Source organism: Bubalus bubalis, chromosome 4, assembly GCF_019923935.1.
Source record: "Bubalus bubalis isolate 160015118507 breed Murrah chromosome 4, NDDB_SH_1, whole genome shotgun sequence".
In the NCBI taxonomy this organism is placed as follows: Eukaryota; Metazoa; Chordata; class Mammalia; order Artiodactyla; family Bovidae; genus Bubalus; species Bubalus bubalis.
This window is the reverse complement of record NC_059160.1, coordinates 91,027,537-91,053,350: the sequence shown is the minus strand read 5'-3', so window position 1 is coordinate 91,053,350 and position 25,814 is coordinate 91,027,537. Positions and strand designations below refer to the sequence as shown.

General features: G+C 39.0%; 1 protein-coding gene across 3 annotated transcripts in view; it reads right to left on the bottom strand.

Moving 5' to 3' along the window:
• The window catches only part of DIP2B (disco interacting protein 2 homolog B), a 231,401-nt gene that overhangs the window by 42,460 nt on the left and 163,127 nt on the right, over positions 1-25,814 (bottom strand). Inside the window, exons 5-19 of one of the 3 annotated variants that reach the window (XM_045165461.1) lie at positions 25,010-25,222; positions 22,215-22,367; positions 21,674-21,796; positions 18,232-18,429; positions 16,742-16,833; positions 14,668-14,778; positions 12,983-13,106; positions 12,263-12,372; positions 8,638-8,740; positions 7,400-7,464; positions 4,747-4,840; positions 4,154-4,273; positions 2,592-2,706; positions 1,746-1,885; positions 1,005-1,141 (exon numbers count right to left, since the gene is read on the bottom strand). In XM_045165461.1, the coding sequence (XP_045021396.1) occupies positions 1,005-1,141; positions 1,746-1,885; positions 2,592-2,706; positions 4,154-4,273; positions 4,747-4,840; positions 7,400-7,464; positions 8,638-8,740; positions 12,263-12,372; positions 12,983-13,106; positions 14,668-14,778; positions 16,742-16,833; positions 18,232-18,429; positions 21,674-21,796; positions 22,215-22,367; positions 25,010-25,222 (1,898 nt within the window). The remainder of the gene's footprint in view (positions 1-1,004; positions 1,142-1,745; positions 1,886-2,591; positions 2,707-4,153; positions 4,274-4,746; positions 4,841-7,399; positions 7,465-8,637; positions 8,741-12,262; positions 12,373-12,982; positions 13,107-14,667; positions 14,779-16,741; positions 16,834-18,231; positions 18,430-21,673; positions 21,797-22,214; positions 22,368-25,009; positions 25,223-25,814) is intronic. The other 2 variants (XM_045165462.1, XM_045165463.1) reach the window with 2 other exon arrangements.

Genomic DNA, 25,814 nt, shown 5'->3' with positions numbered 1-25,814 from the left:
ATTTGGCTTCATATGCAGAACTGCCTACAGGAAAATGATGCACTAGTTTCACTGAAAAATGAGCTATTTGAGGAGTTTTGGGTTTTTCCTGACGAACCACAAGCATGGAAAATAGTGCCAGACACACAGAAGGCACTCAATAAATATTTCTCTCACTGAAAGACTGAATAACCAGAGCAATCTGCCCCTGTGACAGACCAGGTTTTCATTTTTCATTAGGAAGCTGGCATTCCAATTTACATCCATCTATTTTTTTGTAATTAATTTTTATTGGAGCACATTTGCCTTAATACATCAGTCTTAACAAGCTTGGCTAACCTGAGTCTACTCTTGAAAGATGAATCCATTCTCACTGCACTCTCAGAATTAAACCTTGGGGCTTACAGGACTTTCCTGGTAGTCCAGTGGTTAAGAATCCACCTGCCAATGAAGGGGACGTGAGTTTGATCCCTGGTTTGGGAAGATTCTACATGCCATTCTAAGCCCAGGAGTTGCAACTACTGAGTCCATGCACCCTAGAGCCCATGCTCTGCAACAAGGGAAGCCACGACTATGAAAAGCCCAAGCACTGCAAGCAGAGAAAGCCCATGTGCTGCAATGAAGACCCAGAGTAGCCAAAATTAATTAATTAATTTATAAAGCTCAAACCATGGGACACTGACCAGGGTGTTTCCGTGAGGACTCTTACTTTTTAAGAGATAAACAAGAACACTTTCTGCATGCCAGGTGCTGGTCTAAGCACTCTATAAACATTAACTCATTTGGTTCTCACAACAATCCTGGGGTAGATACTATGATTACTCAATTTTAAAGAGAAGGAAAGTGGGCAGAGAGGTTAAGCAGTTCACCCAGGGCCGTCTAGGCCGTAGCTCTCAGGGCTGGAGCCCGAGCACCCCGCCTCTGGAGCACATACTCCCAACTGCTGCACGGTCTATTTCCCATCAGCCAGCTCAGCTGCCATAGCTGACCCTACATTCTCCCCATGCAACGTGAATATCAAGTACCTCAAATGTGTTTTTGGTCACCCCAGCAAGCCCAAAGTACATCATGCCTCCTGTCCTGGAGCTGACACAGATTTCTCCAATTTCATCTGTTTTGCAGAGTTGAGGAGGTCCATCGGGTTTCACAATGCACATCATCCCTAGGGTACAGAAAACACAGTCAAGGAACAGCTTGGAAAACCTTCACAAAAACAGCCTCATCCTAAAGAACCCAGGAAAGTTTCCCATTTATTGAGCAGCATTAAATTAGAATACCAAACAGGAATGTTAAAAAGAGACCTGACACTGTATAGGTATATCTGAAATTTCCATCTTTTGGTCCTGAAGGTAATTTTTTAAATTCAGCAAACAAAACATACAATAGATGCAGACTGAAGCTTTTAAAGACTGACATTAAAAATGACTGCAAAGTCTGAAGAAACGGGTTAAATTAATTTACCCTTACACAGATCAAACTCAAACACACAGGAAGCAGAGTACTCTAACTTTCTGTCGGCCCAACATCTTGGTAACTATAGTGAAAACCAGACTACTTTAGTATCACTCTAGTGTTTAGCTACCCATGTGAACAACTGTAACTGAAACATTCACAATTAAATCACCCAATTCTGCTGGAAGGTAAGACTCTTACAAAGAGTCTAAATACTAAATTTTGGATTCCTGGTTTTGGATCGCATTTCATCAGCCTCCGCTATCTCTAAAGACACATCTTATGAAAAGCAAATGGCGCTCCTGAGAACTCACCCCCAGGCATCACATGGCCCACATCCTGAACTGTCAGTGCTGAATTTTTATCTTCAGTGTTGACCCGTATTACCCCATAGCTCAATCCATTCATGGAGAGAATGGCTCTTCCTGGCAATGGGGCCCCTGGAACTCCAGGTCTGAAGACAAAATAAACTTATCAAATTTGTCAAATTAAAAGCTATTAAGAGAAAAGTATGAACATGGAAGAAAGAAAAATTTCCTTTGGCTACCACACAAACAAAAATCCTCATTTTTTCTACTAAAAATCTGCCAAATTAATCAAATTCACACTTGCAAAGCATGGGGGAAAAGTAAAATTTAATTGGTTGTTAAGAATATATTGGCTTGAGGACTTCCCTAGTGGTCCAGTGGTTAAGACTTCATGCTCCCAATGCAGGAGGCATAGGTTCAATCCTCGGTCAGGGAACTAGATTCCACTTGCCACAACTGAGACCTTCTGCTGCCAAATAATAAATAAATAAATAGTTTACTAAAAGAATATATTGGCCTGAGTGTACTACATGTACAGGTAGTATCCACATGTAAGCTATGATCAAGTATGTTTCTTGTCTAAGATACTAAGGATTCTGAAGAGAGAAAAAGAACTAAATTCACAAATAGAAGATGAGAACAGCTGAAATAAAATTTCAGTTTCCTAGTTACACTTAGGGCAATAGTAGGAATAATAAATGAGATGCTTCAAATTGCTTTACAAAGTCATCTTCATTTTCAGGCTTATGAAGCAGAAAATTAGACCTCACCCCTTTGTCAACACCCGGTCAATTCTGCACATTGGATCAGAGCTGTAACACCCATCAAGAGCACCAACATTCTGAAGGATACCTGCGGATTGCGACAGTCATGGCTTCGGCAGAAGTAGCACACGGACAGATGGCCTCAGGTTTCAGACCATGGCTTTGGAACAGACTCAGGAAGGCATCACAGGATGACACGGACCCTGAGGAGTTGAAACAGATCAACCTGAAAGCTTGAAAGTCTGATTTTCATTACTGCAGGAAACTGGTAAAGAACAGAAAGCTGACACATTTGTACATCATTTGTGTGAGTGTATGCTCAGTCGTGCCCAACTCTTTGTGACCACATGGACTGTAGCCCACCAGGACCCTGTCCATGAGATTTTTTTCCAGGCAAGAAAACTGGAGTGCGTTGCCATTCACTTCTCCAGGGGATCTTCCTGACCCAGGGATTGAAACTGCATTTCCTGTGTCTTCTGCATTGGCAGGTGGATTCTTTACCATGGAGCCACCTGGCAAGCCATTAATTCTGTGCAAGTATTTTACTGCGTCTCTGAGGTGGTTGACAGGTTTCAAGGACAAACAAATGCTTGTCCAGCTCATGAAAGGTCACTGACACTATTTAAAAGTTACAGCATGGAATATGGCTGGTCCTACTGAACTGCCCAATCAACAGCAGAGGTGCGCTGCAGGCAATGGAAGCAAGCAACTCTTCCTGAAGCCACTGCTGCACTGTGGCCAGTGCATTACTAACATTCTGGCTCAGCGCCATCCTTTCCATGTACTCGATGGCTTGTTTCTTGTTAAGGTCAGTCCCAGGCTTGTGTTTTATACCAGGATGGTCGCTGTGACTGCTGACAAAAGTTCACTGATGGCAAAGAACACAGTAGTATCTGATGCTCTACCTGATTCTACCCTATGGAGGCTCAGGATGTTTGTGCTTGTTGGGAAAAGGAGGCAACACAGTAAGGTCTCTAAAAGCTTTTGTGAACTCTTCTGATTTACTGACAGGGAATTTACATAAAGTCCAGACACTTGGTTATAATAAGTTATTTCCTCATTGCTCTTTTTAGTTACATGACAGAGAAAGGATCTAAGTGAGTGAGAACAGAGTGCTTTTAAAAGCTTATAGATCCATCAAATGATGAATGACTACATGAAATGTAATATATCTATACAAAGGAATATTATACGGCAGTATAAAGGAATAAAGTCCAGACACAGGCTACAACATGGAGGGACCTTGAAAATATGCTAAGTGAAAGGAGTTGGTCAGAAAAAACCACATATAGCATGACTACATTTATGTGAAATGTCCAGAAGAGGTAAATATATAGAGACAAGGAGTAGATTAGCAGTTGCCCGGGGCTAAGGGACAGAGGATGGGAAATGGGAAATGACGCCTAATGGGTATGGGGTTTCTTTGGGGGATGATGATGTTCTAAATTCAGGTCAGTGGTGATAGTGTCATAACTCTATGAACATGCTAAAACCACTGAACTGTATTTTAAATGCGTGAGTTTTATGATATGTGAATTCTCTCTCAATACAGATGTTTAAAAACAAAAAAATTGCTTATGGAAAGGGGACGAAAACCTCAACCTACCAAAGGAAAGGCTATTCCCAGATTGACACTCCAGAAATACTCACAGGGATTAGCTCCATCCGTCACAATCAACATCCGGAGGGAACTCAAGCTCACATCTCTTTGGTCCCGATGAGCCATCATAGCCCAGTGCAAGTCTCGGCATTTCACTAGAGCCACCTTGGCTATAAATGCGAAAGCGGTAAAGTTCACACACACGTGCTCAATTTGGTAGCTATTAATATGCTACAGTAAAAACATTTTCATTTATTTTAGGAATCATGAATTGCACTTAAGAGAAAATAAGAAAGGTCTCAAAGAAATGGGGCCAGGCGCTCTGAGCGGCAGTGACTGACGGACACATGACTCTTGCTCACAGAGACCTACAGACAGGCCTCGTGTCCAAGCCAGGGAAGGATCGAGCACCAGAGCATCCAATAAATCTAATTCAGGCTCAGATTCACACACAGTCATCTCAGTTCTCCAGAAAGGCCACCAACTGAGATGAACTAGACAGCACATCTAATCTTATAGTAACCAAATTCTAAACTCTGTTAAGGTTCCAAGGCAGAGAAGTATGTCTTTAGAAGACCAATTTGAAAAGCCCTGAAATCTCAAACAGTCACATAATTAAAGCTTAGAAGCTATGTGTAACTACCTTTGTGAGCATGTACTCTTTGGACCCAAGAGAGAGGGCAAGTCTTCATAACAGAGTAGGGTACACTAATTGTATGCATCTTATTCATTACATTCTGAAAAGGAAAGAAAGATAAAAGTAATCAATATCTAATAAACACTTAGCATTTTAAAACTGAATTGATACTCTGTTAACAATTTTAACCATATAATACTCAAACACTAATGCTCTTTGAAAAAAATCTAAAATATTAACTATAAGGTTGAAGCCTCCTTTGCTACCTATTCTCAAACCTGATTCCCTCCTCTCCTCCTCAGAGATAATCACTGTTAAGAATCTGCCATGGATCCTTCCATTCATTTTTATAGGTATCTATATGTATATTCTTCCCCATAGAAATAGAAAAGTATTTTTAACATGAAAGGCAACATACTATACATGTATCTGCCACTTGCCTTTTTTTTCACTTAAATTGTGTTAGAGCTAAATCTATGCATATTTGTGTAAGTGTTAGTCGCTCAGTCGTGTCTGACTCTGTGACCCCATGGACTGTAGCCTGCCAGGCTCCTCCGTCCATGGGATTCTCTAGGCAAGAATACTGGAGTGGGTTGTCATTTCCTTCTCCAGGGGGTCTTCCCAACCCAGGGATCAAATCTGCGTCTCCTGCATTGCAAGCAGATTCTTTACCGTCTGAGCCATGAGGGAAGCCCAAAACATCATGAAATCTATCTGTATCAGTGTAAGAGATCTATATATTTTTTTAACCTACTGCATAGTATTTCATAGTATGACTATATCGAGTTTACTTAGGTATTTCCCTATTGTTGACAAACTTTTTGCAATCACAAACAACGTTTCAAGGAACATATTTATACTCATTTCCCTAGCACGTGCGCAAGTGTTTCTCTAGGGTAGGTACAGAAAAGTTGTACCACTGAGTCACAGGATGTGTGCTTTTTAAGCTGAACAGACAACTGCCAACTGCCCTCCAACCCTCTAAGTGCCTTCCTTCAATATGCTTATGCAAGCATAAGCACATACTACATACCACAAAGGGTTGGGTCTTCCAAAGCAGGAAAGCAAAGTTTACCTGTCACTTACAGGAGATCCTGCCTAGACCTGTTAGGTGTTTGGGTAGATAAAATTGAACAATCTGAGAGGGTCATGCAATTTGGTGTCTCTCCTGCAGAACATACCCAGGACTCCCGTCCCCAAAGAGATCCAGCCTTGGTACTTAGACTGGCCATTCTGTGCACCACCTAAGCAGTCCAAAGATACCAAAATACCACTGCAAACCTCTTTTTCTTCCCTCCCCCAAGTTTCCAGTTATGGTGACAAACTTGGATTTCAGGGGAAGAACGGTGTTTATAACTAATTCTTCACACATGTCCCTATCTTGCTCTGTGTATCACAGAGAGAAGATTCTCTCTAACTCCTCACAAGGGTTTCTTAATTTTGATTAAAAAAAAAGGGGGGTAGGGGAATGGGAAGGACTTCAGAGAAGAGCTAGAAAGCATGTATGGCTCAAGGAATAAGGCTTTTACTAATCTGAGGGATCCTGGGAGAAAAGGGAAACACTCTTCTTCCCTGGGCTTCATTTCCTACTCTTTCTTAGTCTCCTGCAATGTGTGAGGAAGTTGGACAAGATACTCTCAAAGGTCCTGAGGGTCCTGTATCTCTTCTCTCCTCCCTCCTAATCAAAATGCTCCTTAAGAAACTTTTCCCACTTGAAATGCCTCCCTCCATTTTCACCCTCCCAAAAATCTCTATATGACTACGCTGCTGCTGCTAAGTCACTTCAGTCATGTCCGACTCTGTGTGACCCCATAGACGGCAGCCCACCAGGCTCCCCTGTCCCTGGGATTCTCCAGGCAAGAACACTGGAGTGGGTTGCCATTTCCTTCTCCAATGCATGAAAGTGAGAAGTGAAAGTGAAGTTGCTCAGCCGTGTCCAACTCGTAGCAACCCCATGGACTGCAGCCTACCAGGCTCCTCCATCCATGGGATTTTCCAGGCAAGAGTACTGGAGTGGGGTGCCATTGCCTTCTCCGCTATATCACTATATCTTACTCATTTCTCAGTCCAATTCAACTGTTACCTCTTTCATAAAAATTGAGGCCATAGCTGGGAGAAGTCACCTTTTTCTAACTCCCTTAGCATGGTACCTGTTCCTCTAGTGTGGAAAGGAGCCCGATCTACCTTGTTTACAATATTCTTTCATTGCAACATGGACTCATTCAAGCATTCTGTCCAACAGAAAGTTAGATATTATTAACCACAGCTTCAAAGTCCTAGATATACTTAGGTAATCTGTTCTTCAGAAAAGAGAAGAGGTAACGCAAACAGAGTTCTTTGAAAAACATATAGTCACAGATAGAATATTTAAGCTTTGAGCTATCATAGTAGATATTTAAAAAATTCTGGATCCTAAGTTCCTCTACATACTATTACATGAAGGGTATGACCAACCACACAATGAAGAAAAAACAGAATTACATTCTCCTTTAAAAAAAAAATTACCATTAGTATCACAAAATTAAATTCCCCTGGAAAATACTACTGATCTTTCGGCAGCTTAAATTTCATACAAACACCGCGAGATGCTGTGGTTACACAGTACACACAATGATCTGAATCATAAGTACAATAAAGCTCTTGATTCTGTGTAGCTTACCGCAAACATGCCATGCCACAGCCCAGCATCCTTCTTAAAGTCTAGAACATTTACCACTGTTTCTCCTGTAACAGAAAAAAGAAAAAACAAACAGGAAAAAAACATAAGGAAATTATCTTTAGTTTAAGTAGCAAAATTCTGTCACTTGCCTCTATTAAACAACCGACTTGGTACTTTTAAAAAGCCACTAAAAGCTCTAAGGGTCTTCTGATCACATGAGGGTCCCCTCAAACTGGCTAGGGAAGTGATCATAGGGTGACGTGGTCACAGATGACACAATGAATTTGGAATTCCTTGACTTAGGCACTGTCTTTGAGATAATAATTTTTTCCAAATTATATGAGGATCACATGTTTGTTTCAGAAGTTTCACAAGCATATGTAGAAAATTATACTTCCTAAAGAAAATAAAAAATGGTGGTATATGTATAAATCTATATATCGTATCTATATACATGCACATATGCTTCTAAGCTTATATACTTGTATAGAAATAGATATCTGACAAACAAAATTGGCATAAACTGCTCTGTATCTGATTTGTTTCCACTTAATGATATACTGAAACAATCTTTAAGAACCTGAATTTTGAAACCTCAGATTATAACCCAGTATATGACTATCTGATGATTCAATCAACTCCTTTTGATATTTTGATTGATTTTATTACATATATATACTTTTTAACCAAACAAGAATGTGGCTGTATAATGCTGCCATAAGGAGCATGTATTAACTTGTTTCATTCTATGAGAAATAAATAAAACACTAAAATAATTAATATTGTGAAGAACATTCTAAGGGAAATCGTCATTATGCGATATCTATCAACACGTCTAAAGTCCAACAATCCAGAATACATTTTGTGTTTTAATCTGTGCTTTTTCGTAGCAGAATTTTTTTGATTCTAACTCCAAACTTACAGCTGGTGACAGCCCTATATGCATGGGGAGATGAAGGTACCTGACATTCCACAGCTAATAAACACACGGACTTAATTAGCTCTCTATTTCTGCACTCTAGAAATCATTCTTTACATATTTGGTTTGCCCAGAATTTTTGTTCCTTTAAATTACAGCATATTTGTGAAAAAGAAGAAAGCAAAAGCGAGCCAAGAATGTGTCTTAGAACATTTTCCTCTGAATGCGGTCATTAACTGGAGTCCAGTCACCGGGCAGAGGGCTCGCAGTCACAGAGATCTGAGCTCACAGTGCAGCCAGTCACGGGGTGAAGTCTGACCTTCAGAATAATTGCAGGCCTGGGACAGAGCTTGGCAGTGAGACAGCATTGCAAGGCGGGACACTGTAACTCCCATTACACTCCCTTCTTTGCTTGTTTTATACTAGGAGAAAAAAACCACAGAAAACAAAAACACAAGAAACAATAAAATGGGTTATTTCAAATGACAAAACTAGAATCCATAAATGAGACCTAGAAAAACCATGACAATGGGCTGAATTTAACACTTCATATAAATATCTGAGGCTAGGCGACTGGGCCCGAAACTTCAATCACACAAAGACAGGACTAGGGAATGACAAAGCTCAACAAAAGCAGGTGTGAAAAATTCTTCAAAGTTTAATTAGTTAATTAGTTAATCAGCGTGAAGTGGCTGCTAAAGAAGCTGAAACAAACAAGTGATTCGGGCTGCATTAACAGAAGCACAGCATCAAATACAAGGCAAGCAGAGCCAAAGGCGTGTTAGTCTATCAGTGGCTCCTGGCGGGGAGGGGAGCCTGGGAAACGGCCTATTCACGCCTCCAGACCAATCAGCTGTAATTTCGCTTTTACCTCGAAGCTGCTCGATCCTCCTCAAGTTGCTTTTTACCAAGATCAGTCACTTTTTATTTTATTGTTAAATCAAAAGCATATATTGCACACTTCACTGTATCAGACCTTTCTGTAATTTCTGACACCTTTCTTGACACTTTCTCCTTTCTTGGTTTTTGTGATACTCCTCTTTCCTGTTCAACATTCTCTCTCTCCCTTCCCTTCACTCTCTCTGCTCATCCTTTGAATGCTGGCATTCCCTGAAAGTCCTGTTCTTCCTCCTCTTTTTTCACTTAAAAAAAAAAATTATTTATTTATTTTTGGTTGCACTGGGTCTTTGTTGCTGTGCACCGGCTGTCTCTAGTTACAGCGAGTGCGAGTTACTCTCTAGATGCAGTGCGGGCTTCTCTTGTTGCAGAGCACAGGCTCTAGGTGCACAGGCTTCAGTGGCGGCAGCACACAGGCTCAGCAGTTGTGGCACATGGGCTCAGCAGCTGCAGCTTTGGGCTTTAGAGCACAGGCTCAGTAGTTGTGGCATATGGGTTTAGATGTTCAACAGCATGTGCAATCTTCCCAGACCAGGGATTGAACCCAGGTTCCCTGCACTGGCAAGCAGACTCTCATCCATTGTATCACCAGGGAAGCCTTCTTTTCACTTCTATCCATCAGGGTACCACACTCCTGATGACTCTCAATTCTCTATCTCCAGCTCAGACCTCTTTCCAGAGATTCAGACTTGGAGGGTCAACTCATCACCGTGACTGACCCATAGTCCCATGAAACCCAATGTAACCAATACCACCTCTCCACCCCTCACCCATGAAAACTTTTCTTGCCATCACTTTAAAAAAAAATTACTTTAATATATTTATTAGGCTGCACCAGTATTAGCTGCGGCACATGGGATCTTCGATCTTTGCTGTGACATGTGGAATCTCTAGTTGTGGCATGTAAACTCTTAGTTGCGGCACACACTGGGAGAGTGGAATCTTAGCCACCAGACCAGCAAGGAAGTCCCTCTTGCTGTACTTTCTATCTTAGTGAAGGATGCCATCATCTCTCCAGTTGCCCAAGTCAGAAACCTGCATGTCTTTCTTGCCTCCTCCCTCTCCAGAGTCAGTCACTAAGTCCTGCCTCTTCTATTTCCTTACTGCATCTCAGCTCCATCTATCTGCTTTTCTCCATCCCCATCTCCACGAACTTGGGTTCACCTGGATAACTGCCAAAGCTCCTCATTTCCTATCTTAACCCCACCAAACAGATACATCTTTTAACCACATATTTATTCTTAGCACTCTTCTGCTGACAACACTTTGATAGCTTCCTATTACCCACAGGACACTTGAAACCCACTAGCAATGTCCTACAGATAATAAGAGGATTCCAATGAAAACTGCAAGTTCATTCAGAACAGCAGAAGCTTGGAAATGTTTAGGACAGTAGTTCTACATGCTCAGAGAGCTAAGCAGCAACCACATAACAAAGGACCCTTCACCTTTTAGAAGAACCAATAAAGAAGCCTGAAAAGGAGTGGTCAGTGAGTAGTCAGGGAAGCCACTGAACAGTTTTAAGGAGGATGAAGGGATGAACCATGTCATCACTGAGAGATGATATGGATTGAGAGCTGACTGCTAGATTTAGTATTTTAATTGCCTGTTTACTTGTCTGTCATTTAAACATACTCAAATCCCTTTCATCTCTAAAAGCAATCCTTCTTCCATCCAACATCAGCAGGTTACCTCTTAAAGTTACTGCCCACTCTCTTCCCTTTTCTTTTTTTAAATTTTCTTGGCCACACTGCATGGCATATGGGATCTTGGTGCCAACCAGGGATCAAACCTGTCCTTGCGTTGGAAACACAGAATCTTAACCACTGTACCATTAGGGAAGTCCCTCTCTTTCCTTTTATGCAAAAGTTGTTCACTTGTGTCTGACTCTTTGTGACCCCATGGACTATAGAGTCCATGGAATTCTCCAGGCCAGAATACTGGAGTTGGTAGCCTTTCCCTTTTCCAGGGGATCTTTCCAACCCAGGGATCGAACCCAGGTCTCCCACACTGCGGGCGGATTCTTTAACAGCTGAGCCACAAGGGAAACCCAAGAATACTGGAGTGGGTAGCCTATCCCTTCTCCAGCGGATCTTTCCAACCCAGGAATCAAACTGGGGTCTCCTACATTGCAGGTGGATTCTTTACCAACTGAGCTATCAAGGAAGCCAGGGCTCACGGTTGGGGGGATTTTTTCCCAAAATCTCTCTTTTTTTTTTTAAATAATTTATGGATGTTTATTCATTAATTTAGCAAACAGTTGTTGAACATTTACTAACATTGTTTCAAGCAAGATGCAGAGTACTTGAGGGCACAGCTTTTAGAGTGCAACAGATGGGAATCTGAGTTCCAGCTCTGTCATTTTTGAGTCAAAGTTTTTAGACAAACGTTTGGCTGGTGACTCAAGTTAGTTTAAGTCGTAGTCTTCTTAGCTCTAAGCAGGTTTACTAACAGCCCCCTCACCCCACCACCTCACAGGGTACTTGTGAGGACTGACTGAGCTACTGCATTTAAAGCACTTGGCCTGGTGCCTGGTATGCAGTAGGACTTAATCTCTCAACTGGATTATGTCATCAATCAATCACGCAACCACAATAACCTTCAATACCAAACACTCCAGCCATCTGTTTCTTCTTGCTCTTCATCTGTTAAATTTGTTCTTTTCAAGCACAGCTATTTTTCCTCCTCATTTCTTCAGTCTCTCACATCCTCCCTCACCCCTACCACTCACATCCCCAAAGCAGCAGAGAAATACCTCCACCAGTAAATCATTTCTTAAACCTCTGAACTTCTCAAAGTCTTCTGTAACCTTCTTACATGACAAGGGTCAATTTCTTTGTTGTCATTCTCATGAATAGGTAGTTATGCTCAAAATAATTGGGACAGAAGGGCCATTGGAAAGCATCTTATGGGGCAAAAGATGGCAATCTAACAAACCAAGGGGACCTGCTAACATTAAAACTGCAAAAAGTTAGTTTTAAATTTTATGAGACCTCAACCAAAGCCGAAGGAAAAGCCAGAATGTATGTCCCAGACTTGGGACTTACCTCAATGTATGCTGGCTCTGTGCTAGCAGGTGAGATGAGGGGCTGCCAGTCCTTAGGTGGCTTTGAAAGGTACTTGGAATCTGTTACAACCCATTTGAGCCGGGGCCAACCTAAACCAAACCCAAAATAAAAATTGAATAGCCTAAGCCATCAGAAAAGGAATTCACAATGAATTGGCCATTTTAAATATCAAGAGATCAAATCAAGATCATTTTATAACCAAGAAAATACCTCATTTAGTGTTTAGTGATAAATCATCAGACATTTATACCTTCTTTCAAAAGCACAACCGTTCCACATGCTAACACCAGGCCTTGACATTACCTCAACAACTGGGAGGTCCATTTGGCAGTGGAAGTCCACTGAGGTTAGTGGTCTATCCTCTGTCTCTACATGTAGCATTTAGTTTTAGTGAACAGAGTGGTAGCTTTTCCAACCATCAGCATAAAGGTTAAGAGTGTGGGCTGTGGAATCAGACAGATTTGGGTTCAAATCGCTGCTCTGCCATATATTAGCTGTGACTTTGGGCAAGTTACTTAACCTCTCTGTGTCTCAGTTTCCTCACCTGTAAAATGGGGATAATAATGGTACCTACTTCATAAGACTGTGAGAATTAAATAAGAAAATATGTTAAATACTTAGCTACTATTAAATTAAAACACTAATTAAAGCACTCAACATTAGTTTTTAACTGATAAATCAGGTGCAAATATTACCAACCTTTAAATTGTACGATTTCTCCATTCTGAGTTTTTGGCAATCCCTTTAGACAAACCTCACTGGTAAGAGCTAAGGCAATACCACAGCTTCCTAGCAAGAAGCCAATCTGCTGCCCCCCAGCATCCTGTGGAGAAAAGATAATGAACATGGTAGGGGAGCGAACATGAGCACACCCAAGCCCAAAATCTGACACTTAGTAATGCTCTGGCACTTGCGCAATACATTCATGAAATCCCCCTGATATCTGGCAACTGTCAAAATCACTGCAGTGACAATATGTTCTTCCAAATAACTGCTACAGCACAATGATTTCCTGAGTGCAAACCATGTTTTATTAATCTGACGCTGCTAATGATGAATTCCACCAGCCAAATGTGGCCATTTTACTCAAAGGTCAGCAATGCTCCTCTTCTAAATTAATCTCAGGAAATGAAATAAAAGTGAACATGGTTAAGTTGTCCTGACCTAGCCATAACCCCAAATCCAAAAGGAAAACAATTCAGGTCAGAACAAAATAAATAATGTAAATGGACACCAAATGTCCAAATTTACAATGAAAGTAAATGGACAATTATACCCAAGTTCATATACTTCTTCTTATTCTGTTTTGAAGGAGGTAGATTTAAGCCTTACAACAGCAGCAGAGAAATAAAACCAAAAGATACAGCCTAAAGCATTTCCATTAAAATGTCATCTTAAAAGTATCATTATGAAACCACATAAACACTGCCAACTTAATAATTTAAGAACAACCCTATGATTTCCTGACCAATCTAAAGATACTTCCTTCTATCAACCAGAGTTTCAGGGATGCTACTCATTTTATTTTTTATTCCTTTCAGAAAAAAAATTCTTTTCTTGTAAATCTACAGTTTCCACCATATTTGTCTTCACCATCAACTCTCAATAATAAACTGCATGAGAAAATTAAAGTCAAACAGCTCATGGAGAAATCACTTGGTAAAACTTTGACATTTGCTACATATGCTTCATTTTAGTAGGGCTGATGTGTTGCCAAAGTAAATTCTATATCCCAGAGTAGTAACACAACATCACTGCATCACACTTGGACTTAATAGAAATCTTAGATGTTAAGGAAAATGCTCGTATAGAAAGATTCCACCTACTATAAATGTGGATTACTTACAGTCTCTGAAGCAAGAGTGGGACTCTCTATAAAAGCTAATTGTTGAAAAGTCAAGTATGTTCCCATAATTTTTAAGTGGTATATATATATAATACTATAAAAATTCTATCTTAGTTGAAAACAGGTTATTTTCATGAAACTTGAAAATATTCATAAATTTTCTACAACTTCCCTGTTTCTAGAAAGTGAAGTTAAGTACTTAGGAAAATGGTCAGACTGTTTTAAGTGTTCTGTGGTGTGTGCTTAGACACTCAGTCATGTCCGACTCTTTGGGAACCCATGGACTGTAGCCCGCCAGGCTCCTCTGTCCATGGGATTCTCCAGGCAAGAATACTGGGGTAGGTTGCCATGCCCTCCTCCACGGAATCTTCCCAACCCAGGGGCTGAACCCAGGTCTCCTGCATTGCAGGCAGACTCCTGACTGTTTGAGCAACCAGGGAATCCCCTTTAAGTGTTGTAACTGAGTCAACTGATCCAAGAACCTCGATGCCTGCCATGTTACATCAGGCTACATTCCTCTTAAATTAAGCAGCATTACCTTTCTGGTAAGAGGTACCTCTATCGGCACTGGAATCACTTCTGCCAGGAGACAACCATAAAAGGCCACCATAAACATGACTGGATCATTGTTGGGGTAAACCAGGGCTACCTAAAAGGCATAATGACATTCAATAACAGAGGAATAAAAGCAGACCAATGCTTTCAATGTCTCTAAGTAGTACACTTATATATGGTATTTATCATGAAGACAATAAGTCAAACTATTTAATAGCCTAAAGAAAATTAAGTTATTGAGAAGGATGCACAAATCTAAAAGGATCTCTGACATTCCCACGATTATACAAGGCACAATTTAGAGACTATAATGTAATTTATCATCATCACCATAAGAAATGTTTCACTTAATGCTATTGGTGATTTAGCAATAAACAACTCACCTTAAGTAGTAAGTTAATTACTTACAAAACCTAAGGTAATTTACTTTAGTGCAGGGATAAAGCAATAAAATAAATGTGATGAATCTCTCTAGAGAGATGAGCATATTAAAGAATAAGTCTTATTTCTCTCAGAGATGAACCTACAAGAATGAAAGAACTCAATTACAACCTTAAGCAAAACTACGGTTTCTTTTTTTTTTTGGTCACTCAGTCGTGTCTGACTCTTGGAGACCATATGGACTGCAGCCTGCCAGGCTCCTCTGTCCACGGAATTCTCCAGGCAATGATACTGGAGTGGGTAGCCATTCCCTTCTCCAGGAGATCTTCCCAACCCAGGAATCAAACCTGGGTCTCTCATATTGCAGGCAGATTCCTTACCATCTGAGCCACCAGGGAATTCCCAAATACTTTTTAACAAATTCACTGCATTAGATCCTTACTAATTTAATCAACAATCCAAGTGTTCTAGCAAGAAGGCATATGGGAGTTTAAGCATCACTGGTAGAAACCTTTATGAATATAAAGTGAATTCACTTAAAAAAGGTAAACAGTGAAACCTCCATAATATGTTCAGACCTGTGATCTCACCTGTAATGCATCACAGGGACAATTGACTCTCCCTAGTTTCCTCAAGAGATGCAAAAAGACAGAAGTCATGATCATTGCGGAGCTTGTTACTTGGTTTGGATACTCACAGATTAACATCCGAAACTTAATTATAACACTGGACCCCTGTCTTCCCTTCTCTCACTTTCAAATTCTCTTAACTTACTCCCAAGATAAGTTTAATTGGGAACCTTCCAGAGTTCTAAAAAAATACTAACTCCAAAAGACATTTAAACAACCCATTTTCTTTCTGCACACAAGCGTCCATGTCATTAGGAAGACACAAAACTACCTTCTTAGGGTTCAGTGAAGATTATGAAATGCTCACATGTCACACTTATTAGTAAAAGTCTACTTTAGCTGCCCTTTGCCATGATGCAGAATTTTTAAAAGGCTAGTTTAGGAGATTCTGTAATCATGAGCCTACTAAGGATTCTGTTGTGTATGCATTGGGTGTTTTATTCTACAACTCCAAATGAAAAGTAATGCTTGATGACTGGAAATACTTTTATTTAGAAAGTGTAAAAAACCTCTAAATATTAAATAAAATTTAATGTCACCTTAATTAAAGAAAAAATAATGATGTAAATTTGCTCCTCCTTAGAAGTAACATAACTCTCATTCCCTGTCTACGTAAAACTCCAGAAAACTTGTTTTTAAAGTTTTATGGGGCATTTTTCAAAGAAAAATATCAAAGAATAATCTTGATTGCTACTGTTGTTGTCCAAATATTGAAATATTTATTTACAGACAGATTTAGGTTTCTCTTTATTTTCACTAGTACCTTAAAACAGTATACTGATTAGGAGCTACAAAGAAAGAGACATGTGACTATTTTTCAAACTATAAATGCAAGAATTATAACCTGGGTTGGAACCAAATGATTTTCAATTTCTAAGAATAACAGGTACATAAATTGTGCTGTTGTACATTAAAACCCAAATGATTTTCAATTTCTAAGAATAACAGTTTTATAAATTGTGCTGTTGTACATCAAAAAAAGTCCAGAATGTGCATGCTAGAAAACAATAAAACATCACCTCCCTAAAAAAAAAAAAAAACAATTACCCTATCTCCAGGTTTTAATACAGGTTCATTTTTGGTCCCCAGTTTATTAAGCAGTGTATAGGCCAACTTTAAACTTCTGCTCCACAACTTTCCTGGAAAAAGAAAAGAAATAATCATGTAGAAAAACACAGGTCTGCTTTAATAAGAAGGCACTCAGTTCACCAGCACAATGAATAAGATATCTGTCACCGGCAAACGATACATTAGACAAGCATCACCCTCTACACACAGAGAGGCCTTCCCCACAAAAACTGCTTTATGTTCACTCTAATTTAGGAAAGCCAGTTTTGTCTGCAAGCAAAAAGGAAACCACCAAAAGCTCACGCTAGACAATATTTCATATTCTTCTCTGATGTAATCTATCTGTAGAATAATTTGATGCAAGCTGATCATACTTAAAAGAAAGGAAACAATTTTTTATCACAAGACTGAAAATCAGAAGACCACTTCTTTCTAAGCCTTTTCTGAAGAACCACTTACATATATGGTATTGAATACTTGAAGTAATTGCAAAGCAGAAGTATGACTCAAATGACTGAGTATTCCATACCACTATATTTCAGTGAAATGGAAATTATGTGAAACATGTGGATATATTCACAGATGTTAAATAAACATGTAAAAACCTCACTGCTTTCTTGAAGGGTATATGGATGAGATTAATGTTCAGGTCCTGAGATGAATGCTAAAAACAATGTTAGGGAGGAAAGCCTATTCTTCCCCTTTTCTTGCTCCTTTTCCCAACCACCTTAGAAATTCTTACTTTAGATTATGAAGAAATTGAAAGAGAAATCATTTTACTTTGCACAGGTATGTTAGTTTTATACACAACTCATTCAGAGGGGCATCAAAGGGCAAAACTCATGTCAATCTGTACAATTCTTTAAATAAAACCATTTTTCTTCTCTAAAATAGTCTATATGGAGGTCTGTGGACAATGTACACCACTTTAGAAAGGAAAGAGGAATCTGTCTGAATAAACTAGAACAAAATTGCACAGCCCAGGTTGAATCCATTCTTCTTGTTACTTAAGAGAAAACGTAATAAAAATATTTTTAAAATCTATAAAACTAAATGGAAAAGTACTGACACTCTGATCATTATAGAAGCCTGTGCCTATTATGTGCAAGTGGCAGGATGAAGTAAATGACAAAGATGTGAAAAGTAATCAACTTCAATTTTTAGATAAAACTGATTTTTACCATACACCATTAATCCTGTCTTCCTAAAATCCTCTCCTGGTATTTAAACATCAGTGAATCTACAAAATCTCTCTCTTCTTTTAAGTAACAGCTGCTTACAATAGTCACTTTAGCAAAAGAAAATATTTGGCAATAGCTATACTTAGGAGCTTAGGATCCCACTGAAATAGTTTAAAAGATCTACTGAAATACAGTAACCACTACATAGCAAGATAAAAAAAAAAAATTACCCATGATAATCTGAAGAGCTTATTAGGAGAAAAGGAAGCTGGACTCATGTAAACTCACCGTAAGTAAGAGTGTAAACTGGCTTCCCCGTTACATCCAGTGCGGTCAGACAGGGGCATTTTGCCTGAGTAGTGCCCCAGCGCTGCAGGGCAGACTCCAGAGCAGGGGGCCAGTTACAGATGACTCCTAGCGGTTCTCCCTTCACAGGGGTCATCTGCCGTCCCTCAGGCTTGGGTTGGTTAGGGTCTGGCTGAGGTACTGTACCAAAAAAACACCCCAACAGGTTATATGAACATAAGATCTGAAGTACAAATACCAGCTAACATAACTGAGGTCTCTAATCTTAAAATATTTCCCTTTCCCTTTTTCTGGCTTAAACTCACTGAGAAAAGAAAGGACGTTGTTAGAAACAGTAATCCACAAACTGGGCCTTAATTCATTTCCCCACATAACTGTAAAACCTTATTTAATACATTTTATGCAATAAATCCTGACCCTGACAAAGCAAATCCCCAAACAAACAAAGAAGCACAAAGCATAAATTTGCATTTAGTACTTTTACAATTTTTAGTAAATTTATTTATTTTTTGGTTGTTGTTTTATTTTTAGTAAACTTGTTTTAAAATCTTTAGTTTGTGTCTAATGTTAGAGAGCCAGGATCTACCTCACCAGGTTATGTTTAATGAAAAACCATGGAACTGTGAGTCAGGAAACCCAAGCTTATATTCACTTTTTACTAGTGTGACCCTGGGCAAAAGGAGTTACCTCAGTCTCCTTTTTCCTCATCTGTAAAATGCAAATATAGTAACAGGTATACAATAGTGACCTACTGGAATCAGGAAGACAAGGGGTGTGAATGACAACGTTCCTTCCATGTCTCCACCCCTCTGCGCACATCTCCTATGGCCAACCCCTTGCCTCTTGGTGAATGTGCACTCATCCTTCTTAGGATGTACCTTCCCTGGGAAGCCGCCCGGCCATTCCTTCCTTAGTTCTTCCACACTTTACATGAGTGCACTCTTATTAAAGCGCTGAGGACACTTAAGAGCTTCTATTACTCTAGAGGGTTTTCTCCCTCTTAGACGAGAGTTCCCTGGGAGAAGACATGGTTCTCATTCTTCTCATTGCCTTTAGTGCCTAATATATAATGGTTGGTTAATCGATGTTAACTAAATTGAATGGAACTTGGGGGAGAGAAAAGAAAAGCACTAGGCAATTCCCTGGCGGCCCAGTGGTTAGGACTCAGTGCTTGCACTGCCGGTGCCCCCAGTTCTATCCCTGGTGGGAGAAATAAGATCCCATGTAGTGTGGCAAAAAAAAAATTTTTTTAAGCAGTAGATTTATAATAGGGTAAATTCCAGAAACTAGAGGTGAATAATATTTCATACTTTTTCACAGAGACAAAACTAAAGTCCTCTTAATCTTTTACAATAAACAAGTATTGCTTGAACTTAAAAAAAATTCCTGTATTTTCATAGCAGGAAGGATAGTTTACACATGGAACAAAAAGTCAAGTGTTCACTGAATGTCAACTCTGTTATGTAAGATGTGATAAACATTGAGAAGATAAATGCTGCATGTATCATCCTTTGAACAAACATTTATTGCTTCTATTTTTTTTTTTTAACATGAAATAGTTATAAATATTGCTTCTATTATTGTCACGTACAAGCAGTACAGAGCCCTGCCCTCTAGGAGCATCCAGCATGCAGTGGGGAAGCACACTCGCACACAGAGCAAAGCACACACGGCCAGGGCATGACAGAGATATGAAGAGAAAGGGCAGAAGAGGACCACGCCTCCTAGCTTAGAGGACGAGGGCGCCCACCTGCAGGAGGTAACGCATGGGCTGAGTCTTAAAGGAAGAGTAGGGATTAGCCAGGTGAACAGGAGATGAGAGAAGGAGCACAGAAGAGAGAATGGATGGAATGAGCAGCAAGTATTAGAAGGGCAAATGAAATATGAAATGAGATGCATGTTAAAGCTCAATCTAATGACAGATTCGGGAAAACTTAAAACGTCTTCACTCATTTTTATACTGATACAAAATTAACAGTTTCACTTTCCAACTCACCACCCTAGGTAAATAACGTTTGCATATTCCCAGACCCTAAACCAACTAACTATAAAAATAAACACCTGTGATTCTAAATAAACAGTTTTGTTCTTACAGACAAGCTGTATATATGGTAAGCACAGTTTTGGTCATAAAAGTCTATACATTATTGCCATCCGTTAGGCCTCACTGCAGACCCTGGGGCATACTCTTCCAGACTTCCAAAGACATACAGGTATTTTTCTCTTCCAAAGATAACTGTCATTTAAATGGAAAATCATTGCCTATTTAACATTAGTGGGAAGCTGTTAGCTCTATTCGGCCAATGAATGTTGCTCAAGTATGATTCCTACTAGACTTTGACTTTCATTTGCCTTCTGAACACACAGTACTAGAAAGACTGAAGAGGCTATTACTGGCATAGACACTTGAAAATTCAGTTCAGCAAGAAAGATGACCATAGTTCAGTGAGTTTAGTGACTCCAAAAGAAAGAAAAATTCATCGTAAGTTCATACATCACATGGCTTGGTGCTTCCTGCTGCACCAAATGGGCTAAGACTGGGTTGAGTCTACTAACACGCTTAGTTCCCTTCAAGTCTGATGCGATCAAAGTCTGTTCTTCGTCTCAGGACATAAAAATGGACTGCAAAGCTACCAAGGCTCAGTTCTTCAGACAAAGGCTTTTTTTAGTTAGATCTATTCATCACCCACCTTTAATAACTATTAATATCAAACAGCCACCTTCTATGCCCCCACACAGTCCTTTCCCAATCCTTCTATTAAATTCTAGATTCATTTTATCCCTAAATATTTTTTAAATTGTTGGGTGAATAAACCACTTATCACTTTCTCGAGGGAGCTTTCCCCAACCATACAGATGAGACCGATTTCTTCTTTTCTCCAAGTTGCCAGTACCAGCTGATACATACTTATTGACTAAACTCAGTTTTCGACTGTAGTGTCTGTTTTGTCTAAATTGGAAACAACATGAAGGAAGTGACTATATTTTCATGAACCTTTTCCATCATCCACCATGTTAAAACAGATCTATATATGTGCTGACTGACTGATTTAACAAAAATGGTTGGGTTATATATATATATATATATAAAAAAATGGACAAACTTTTGAGGATGAATTTGACACTATTCTAAGATAATGATAAATATAAATAATTTTTAAAATTATGTGCTTGTTCCTAATTTTAAAAAACTTATTTCCAAGGATAATTCTATGTTCCATAGTTATCTCTTTGTCTTTCCCTCCTCTCCCTCTATTTTTCATCTGAGATTGAAAATATAAATGATAAGGGAAAAAAGATCAGAAAACTATGAACTCTTCAACCAAAAATGACGCCTTATCCATCCATAAATCCTATAATATCTACATGCAGTAACTGTTTACAAAAGTTCTAAGGAATATATGTGGTTTGGTATTATTACCACTACCTTCCACAATTTCTTCAGAATCATCCACAAAAAATTCTTTTAAGGGAGGCCTTTTGGGTCGTTTCAGAGTGTTGAGAAGCTGCTGGATTTTTGTGGATACTCTGCTATTGACAGGAACACCTATAGGGGAAAAAATGGTAAGTTAAAATTAACTGATTTTAGGAATATTTCTCTTCCTCAATTCTCTTAGGAGCTTTCATTTTTAATGATGTTTGGCCTTTGTTCACAGTCTCATTCTATTTCAGCTGGGCTAAATAGGTACGTATACACACAGGATAATTTTTATGACAAGAGTAAAAATATGGTGTTATTATTAAATACTGTTCAAAGATTCCATCTAACCTCCCTTTTCTCTCCTAGCATGCTTTTCTTTTTCCATACTTTTTGTTCAGAGTATCTTTGAAAAGAGAGAGCTGAAATGACTTATGTGAGTAGGTCACAAGTCCTACCACTGCTGGACATTAGACACTGCTGTTTATAATTTGAATTTTTTCAGTTTAACTAACATACTGTATTTAACTACCAAACAGCTGCCTACCATCAGCTGTATCCATAAGGCTGGACCTGTTGGATCCTTTGTGCATGCCTTTAACTATCCCCGATGGGGGTAGATCAATATTTGCTGGGCGTATTGAGGAAGATGATGACGAAGAGGTAGTTGTAGTGACATCAGGGGGAGCAGAGAAATTCTCTAAGAGGGGAGAAAACAAAATTTAAAATTATATTATGTTAGCAGTAAGAACAAGAATCTTTAAGTCATTTTTTGTTGCTGCTGGCTGTTTTTTAACAAGAGAGAAAACCACTTAAAGGGGCACTAGCTCTAATTTTACTAGCAAGATATAATGAGAGGAAAAGGTTAAGTCAGGGCATATCAGCTTTCCAACATTATTACTTTTGGGAACTTGAGCAGGCTTAGTAAGATCAAATCACATATCAAATATTTCTCAAACACATTCTTTTCTACACAGAAAGTCTGGTAGAAATCCAATGTTATAAAAATAACCACAATAAAATAAAAATTGCTGGTGACTTCAAAATGAAACCAAAGTCAGTATGATCATTACGGCTACTAATATTCTAGTCTCTGAGCATTTCTTCATGTTTATGGTGGTTTATCTGTGTCTCTTCACTCATTGAGGACAGAAACTGTGTCTTGGAAGTGGGTCAGATTGCTGAAGTCTCAGATGAAGAAAACCAGGTAAAATCCATTTTTAATTTTTGTAAAACAAACCATACGCAACTTGAATCTACTTGAAAGACAAGGTTCTTCCCTTATTTTAAGCATGATTAAACAGTGCTGCTTTATTTTGCTTCATGTAGGGATTCTTACTATAAAGAAATAATGATATAGTTGGAAGAGAGCCATTGAACAGGGAAGTGTTACCAAAAAATTAGAAGAAGAAAAAGAAAATTAGAGGAAGCAAAACATAGAGTTCACAAGAATAATGAAAAGCCACTCAAAACTATGAACAAGGAAAAAAGCATAATATAAACAATTTCTAAAATTATTTTGGGATTTAGGTTTCCAGGCCCCAAAAGTCTGTACTTACTAGCTTAATACTTTTTAAAGCTTTAAATACTTTGCACAAGTAGTCTTTCTGTAGGATGATGTGGTAACAAAGCACTAAAAATAGACATTTTTACCTGACCCAGCAATTCCACTTATAGGAATACATCCTAAGAGGAAATAATCAAACGAATGCACAAAGTTGTGTGTGTGAGGATGCTCATTTCAGTTTTCATACAGCAAAAATCTGGATACTACTTAAATGTCCAAAATAGGGAAATGGCTAAAATAAACCATGGCAGAGCCATACAGTGGCATAATTTGAAACCATGAAGACAAAAGTATGATTCTATATTAACGATATAAAAGATTTCTGCTTTAAAAGCAGACATGTCTGCTAACAAAAGCAGGTTCTATTTAGTATCATTTCATTTCTGTAAAAACAAAACCAGAGCCTTACATTAATGCAAACAAAGTCTAGGATCCACACGAAAGTGATAATATTGAAGAGTTCTACATAAGTGGGGTTCTAGCTTATTTTTCCTTTTATCTGTATTTTCAAATTTTTTCCTTTAGAAACATGAAGTACGTATTAACTTCTGTTAGAGCAAACATCCAAAAGGCAATAATGTAGGATAAAATGGTTCCTGTGAGTTCCTGAACTTTTCACAGAGCAGAAGGAATATGAGATATGAAGTCAGATAAAATCATCTTGTTAACAAAAACTGAGATAAAGTTAACTGAGTACCAGGAAACTATTTTTCACAAGTGAAACTGTTCTTTTAGACAGTGTGGATATAAAACCTGACCCTGCCATGGCTCTGTTGCCAACCCTCCCAATAGGAGAACTGTTGAGTCTGCTCATCTGTAGCTGCTTTGGTGGGGATGGGGTGTCAATCAATTAAGAGCACAGGCCAAACCATCGGCTGCTGGCCCTGACCTTTTAATATGGGCAAGCATGACCTTAAGGTAGCTATTTTCTTTAAAAATTACAGGCTTGAATCAAAAGGTTTCCAAGTTTTTCCTTTTCAGAAATCACTTAATAAACATACTTATCAAGTGGTACAGGAAGGTCACTGACAAAAAATTAAGACATCAAAAAGCAAATGGATTGTCAAGAAAAAAGGAATAGTATCACAGACACATGATGTTTATATACATCGCTTCATGCTGTGTGTACCAACTAATTAAGCAAAGGCAGAGACCTGAACTTTATCTGCAGACGTCACAGACGCTTAGAACACACACACACACACACACACACACACAAACATAAAGCCAAGTCAAGCAAAAGCACTGACCGACATTCTCAGCCCGCACACTTCTGTTGTAGCAATAGTACAGCAGCAAGGACAATAAATCCAGTCTTTATGCTACAGACAAAAGAGTCTCACGGATACTGTCTTAATTATGAATTTTCTCAGGTTTAATTTTTTTTTTTTTTTTTTTTTTTTGAGAGAGACAGTATGTAAGCAACAATCCTGGCAAAAATCTACGATGTTTTATCTTTGAATACTTTTTCCATGATGGAATATTCTCCGGTAGGGATAAAGCATACTAAGACTGGTGTTACATCTTGCAGCTTGAGTATTGCTTATGGAAATATCTATGGCTTCAGGTGGGCAATACTATCGCCAATAAAGCAGACATCCTCCATCGTTCCAAATGTGCTGCTCCTGTTTCCTTCTCTGCCTCATTGTCTGTCATGTTCATTTTGATACTATTTTTTTAGGCCACCCTGAAAAAACCTAACGCAAATCATAAACTATCTCCTGGCTACTGGGAGCCAAATGGAACATAATTTCTTGGGGAGATTCAGCTCCTACCTATTCGAGTATTGGCAAATACATCAGCTAGAGACCCACTGGTTCCTTTGACCTCTCCATGGGACAGCGTAGAAGATGCAGATGAAGAAGTGGACGATCCCTGAATTGACCGGTTGATCCAGGACTCAGCGTTCTGTAAGCTCTGTTGCAAGGCAGCAGAGAGCGCAGCTTGGCGTCTCAGAGAGCCCTCATCCTCAGAGGCCGAAGACGTGTCTGTGTGGAATTAGAAAAACAGAAGTTCTCGATCCTGCCTAGAACACAGACCTTCCAGATCTTTCTCAATGAGCACACATTCAACTTTGACAGCAGCAAAACATTTTATGTAAAATTTCTTGCGAATCTCAAGGAAAGACTTATGAACCAAAGTTTGCAAAAATAAAACAGCCAAAATCTAGAGGTTATTTTAAGCTCTTTTTAAAAACCCATTTTTGTACATTTAAACTTCATTCACTGTTTTTGTTGTGGTTGTTGCAATTGTTTTGTTTTTTTGGTTCTGGGCTTAATCAGTATCTAATTTCTTCTGGCTTATATCCTTATGTTCAAATAATGCTGAAGTGCTTCTATTATCTTTCTCAGTGTCTTTGTTAGAGAACATTGCAATGGGCTGCTACCCTGATTTTCACAAGTACTTATTAATTAGTGTCTACTTAAAAGGAAATGATCTTGATGGCAAATATAAAAATCTTATTTTTGGTAACAACAACTAAAGTGCCAAACAGTGAACTAGATTTTGGGGAACTGACTACTGTGGAATAAGAAACTGCTCAGCCCAGCAGCAGTCATGGTTTTGGTGGGAAAGCTAACT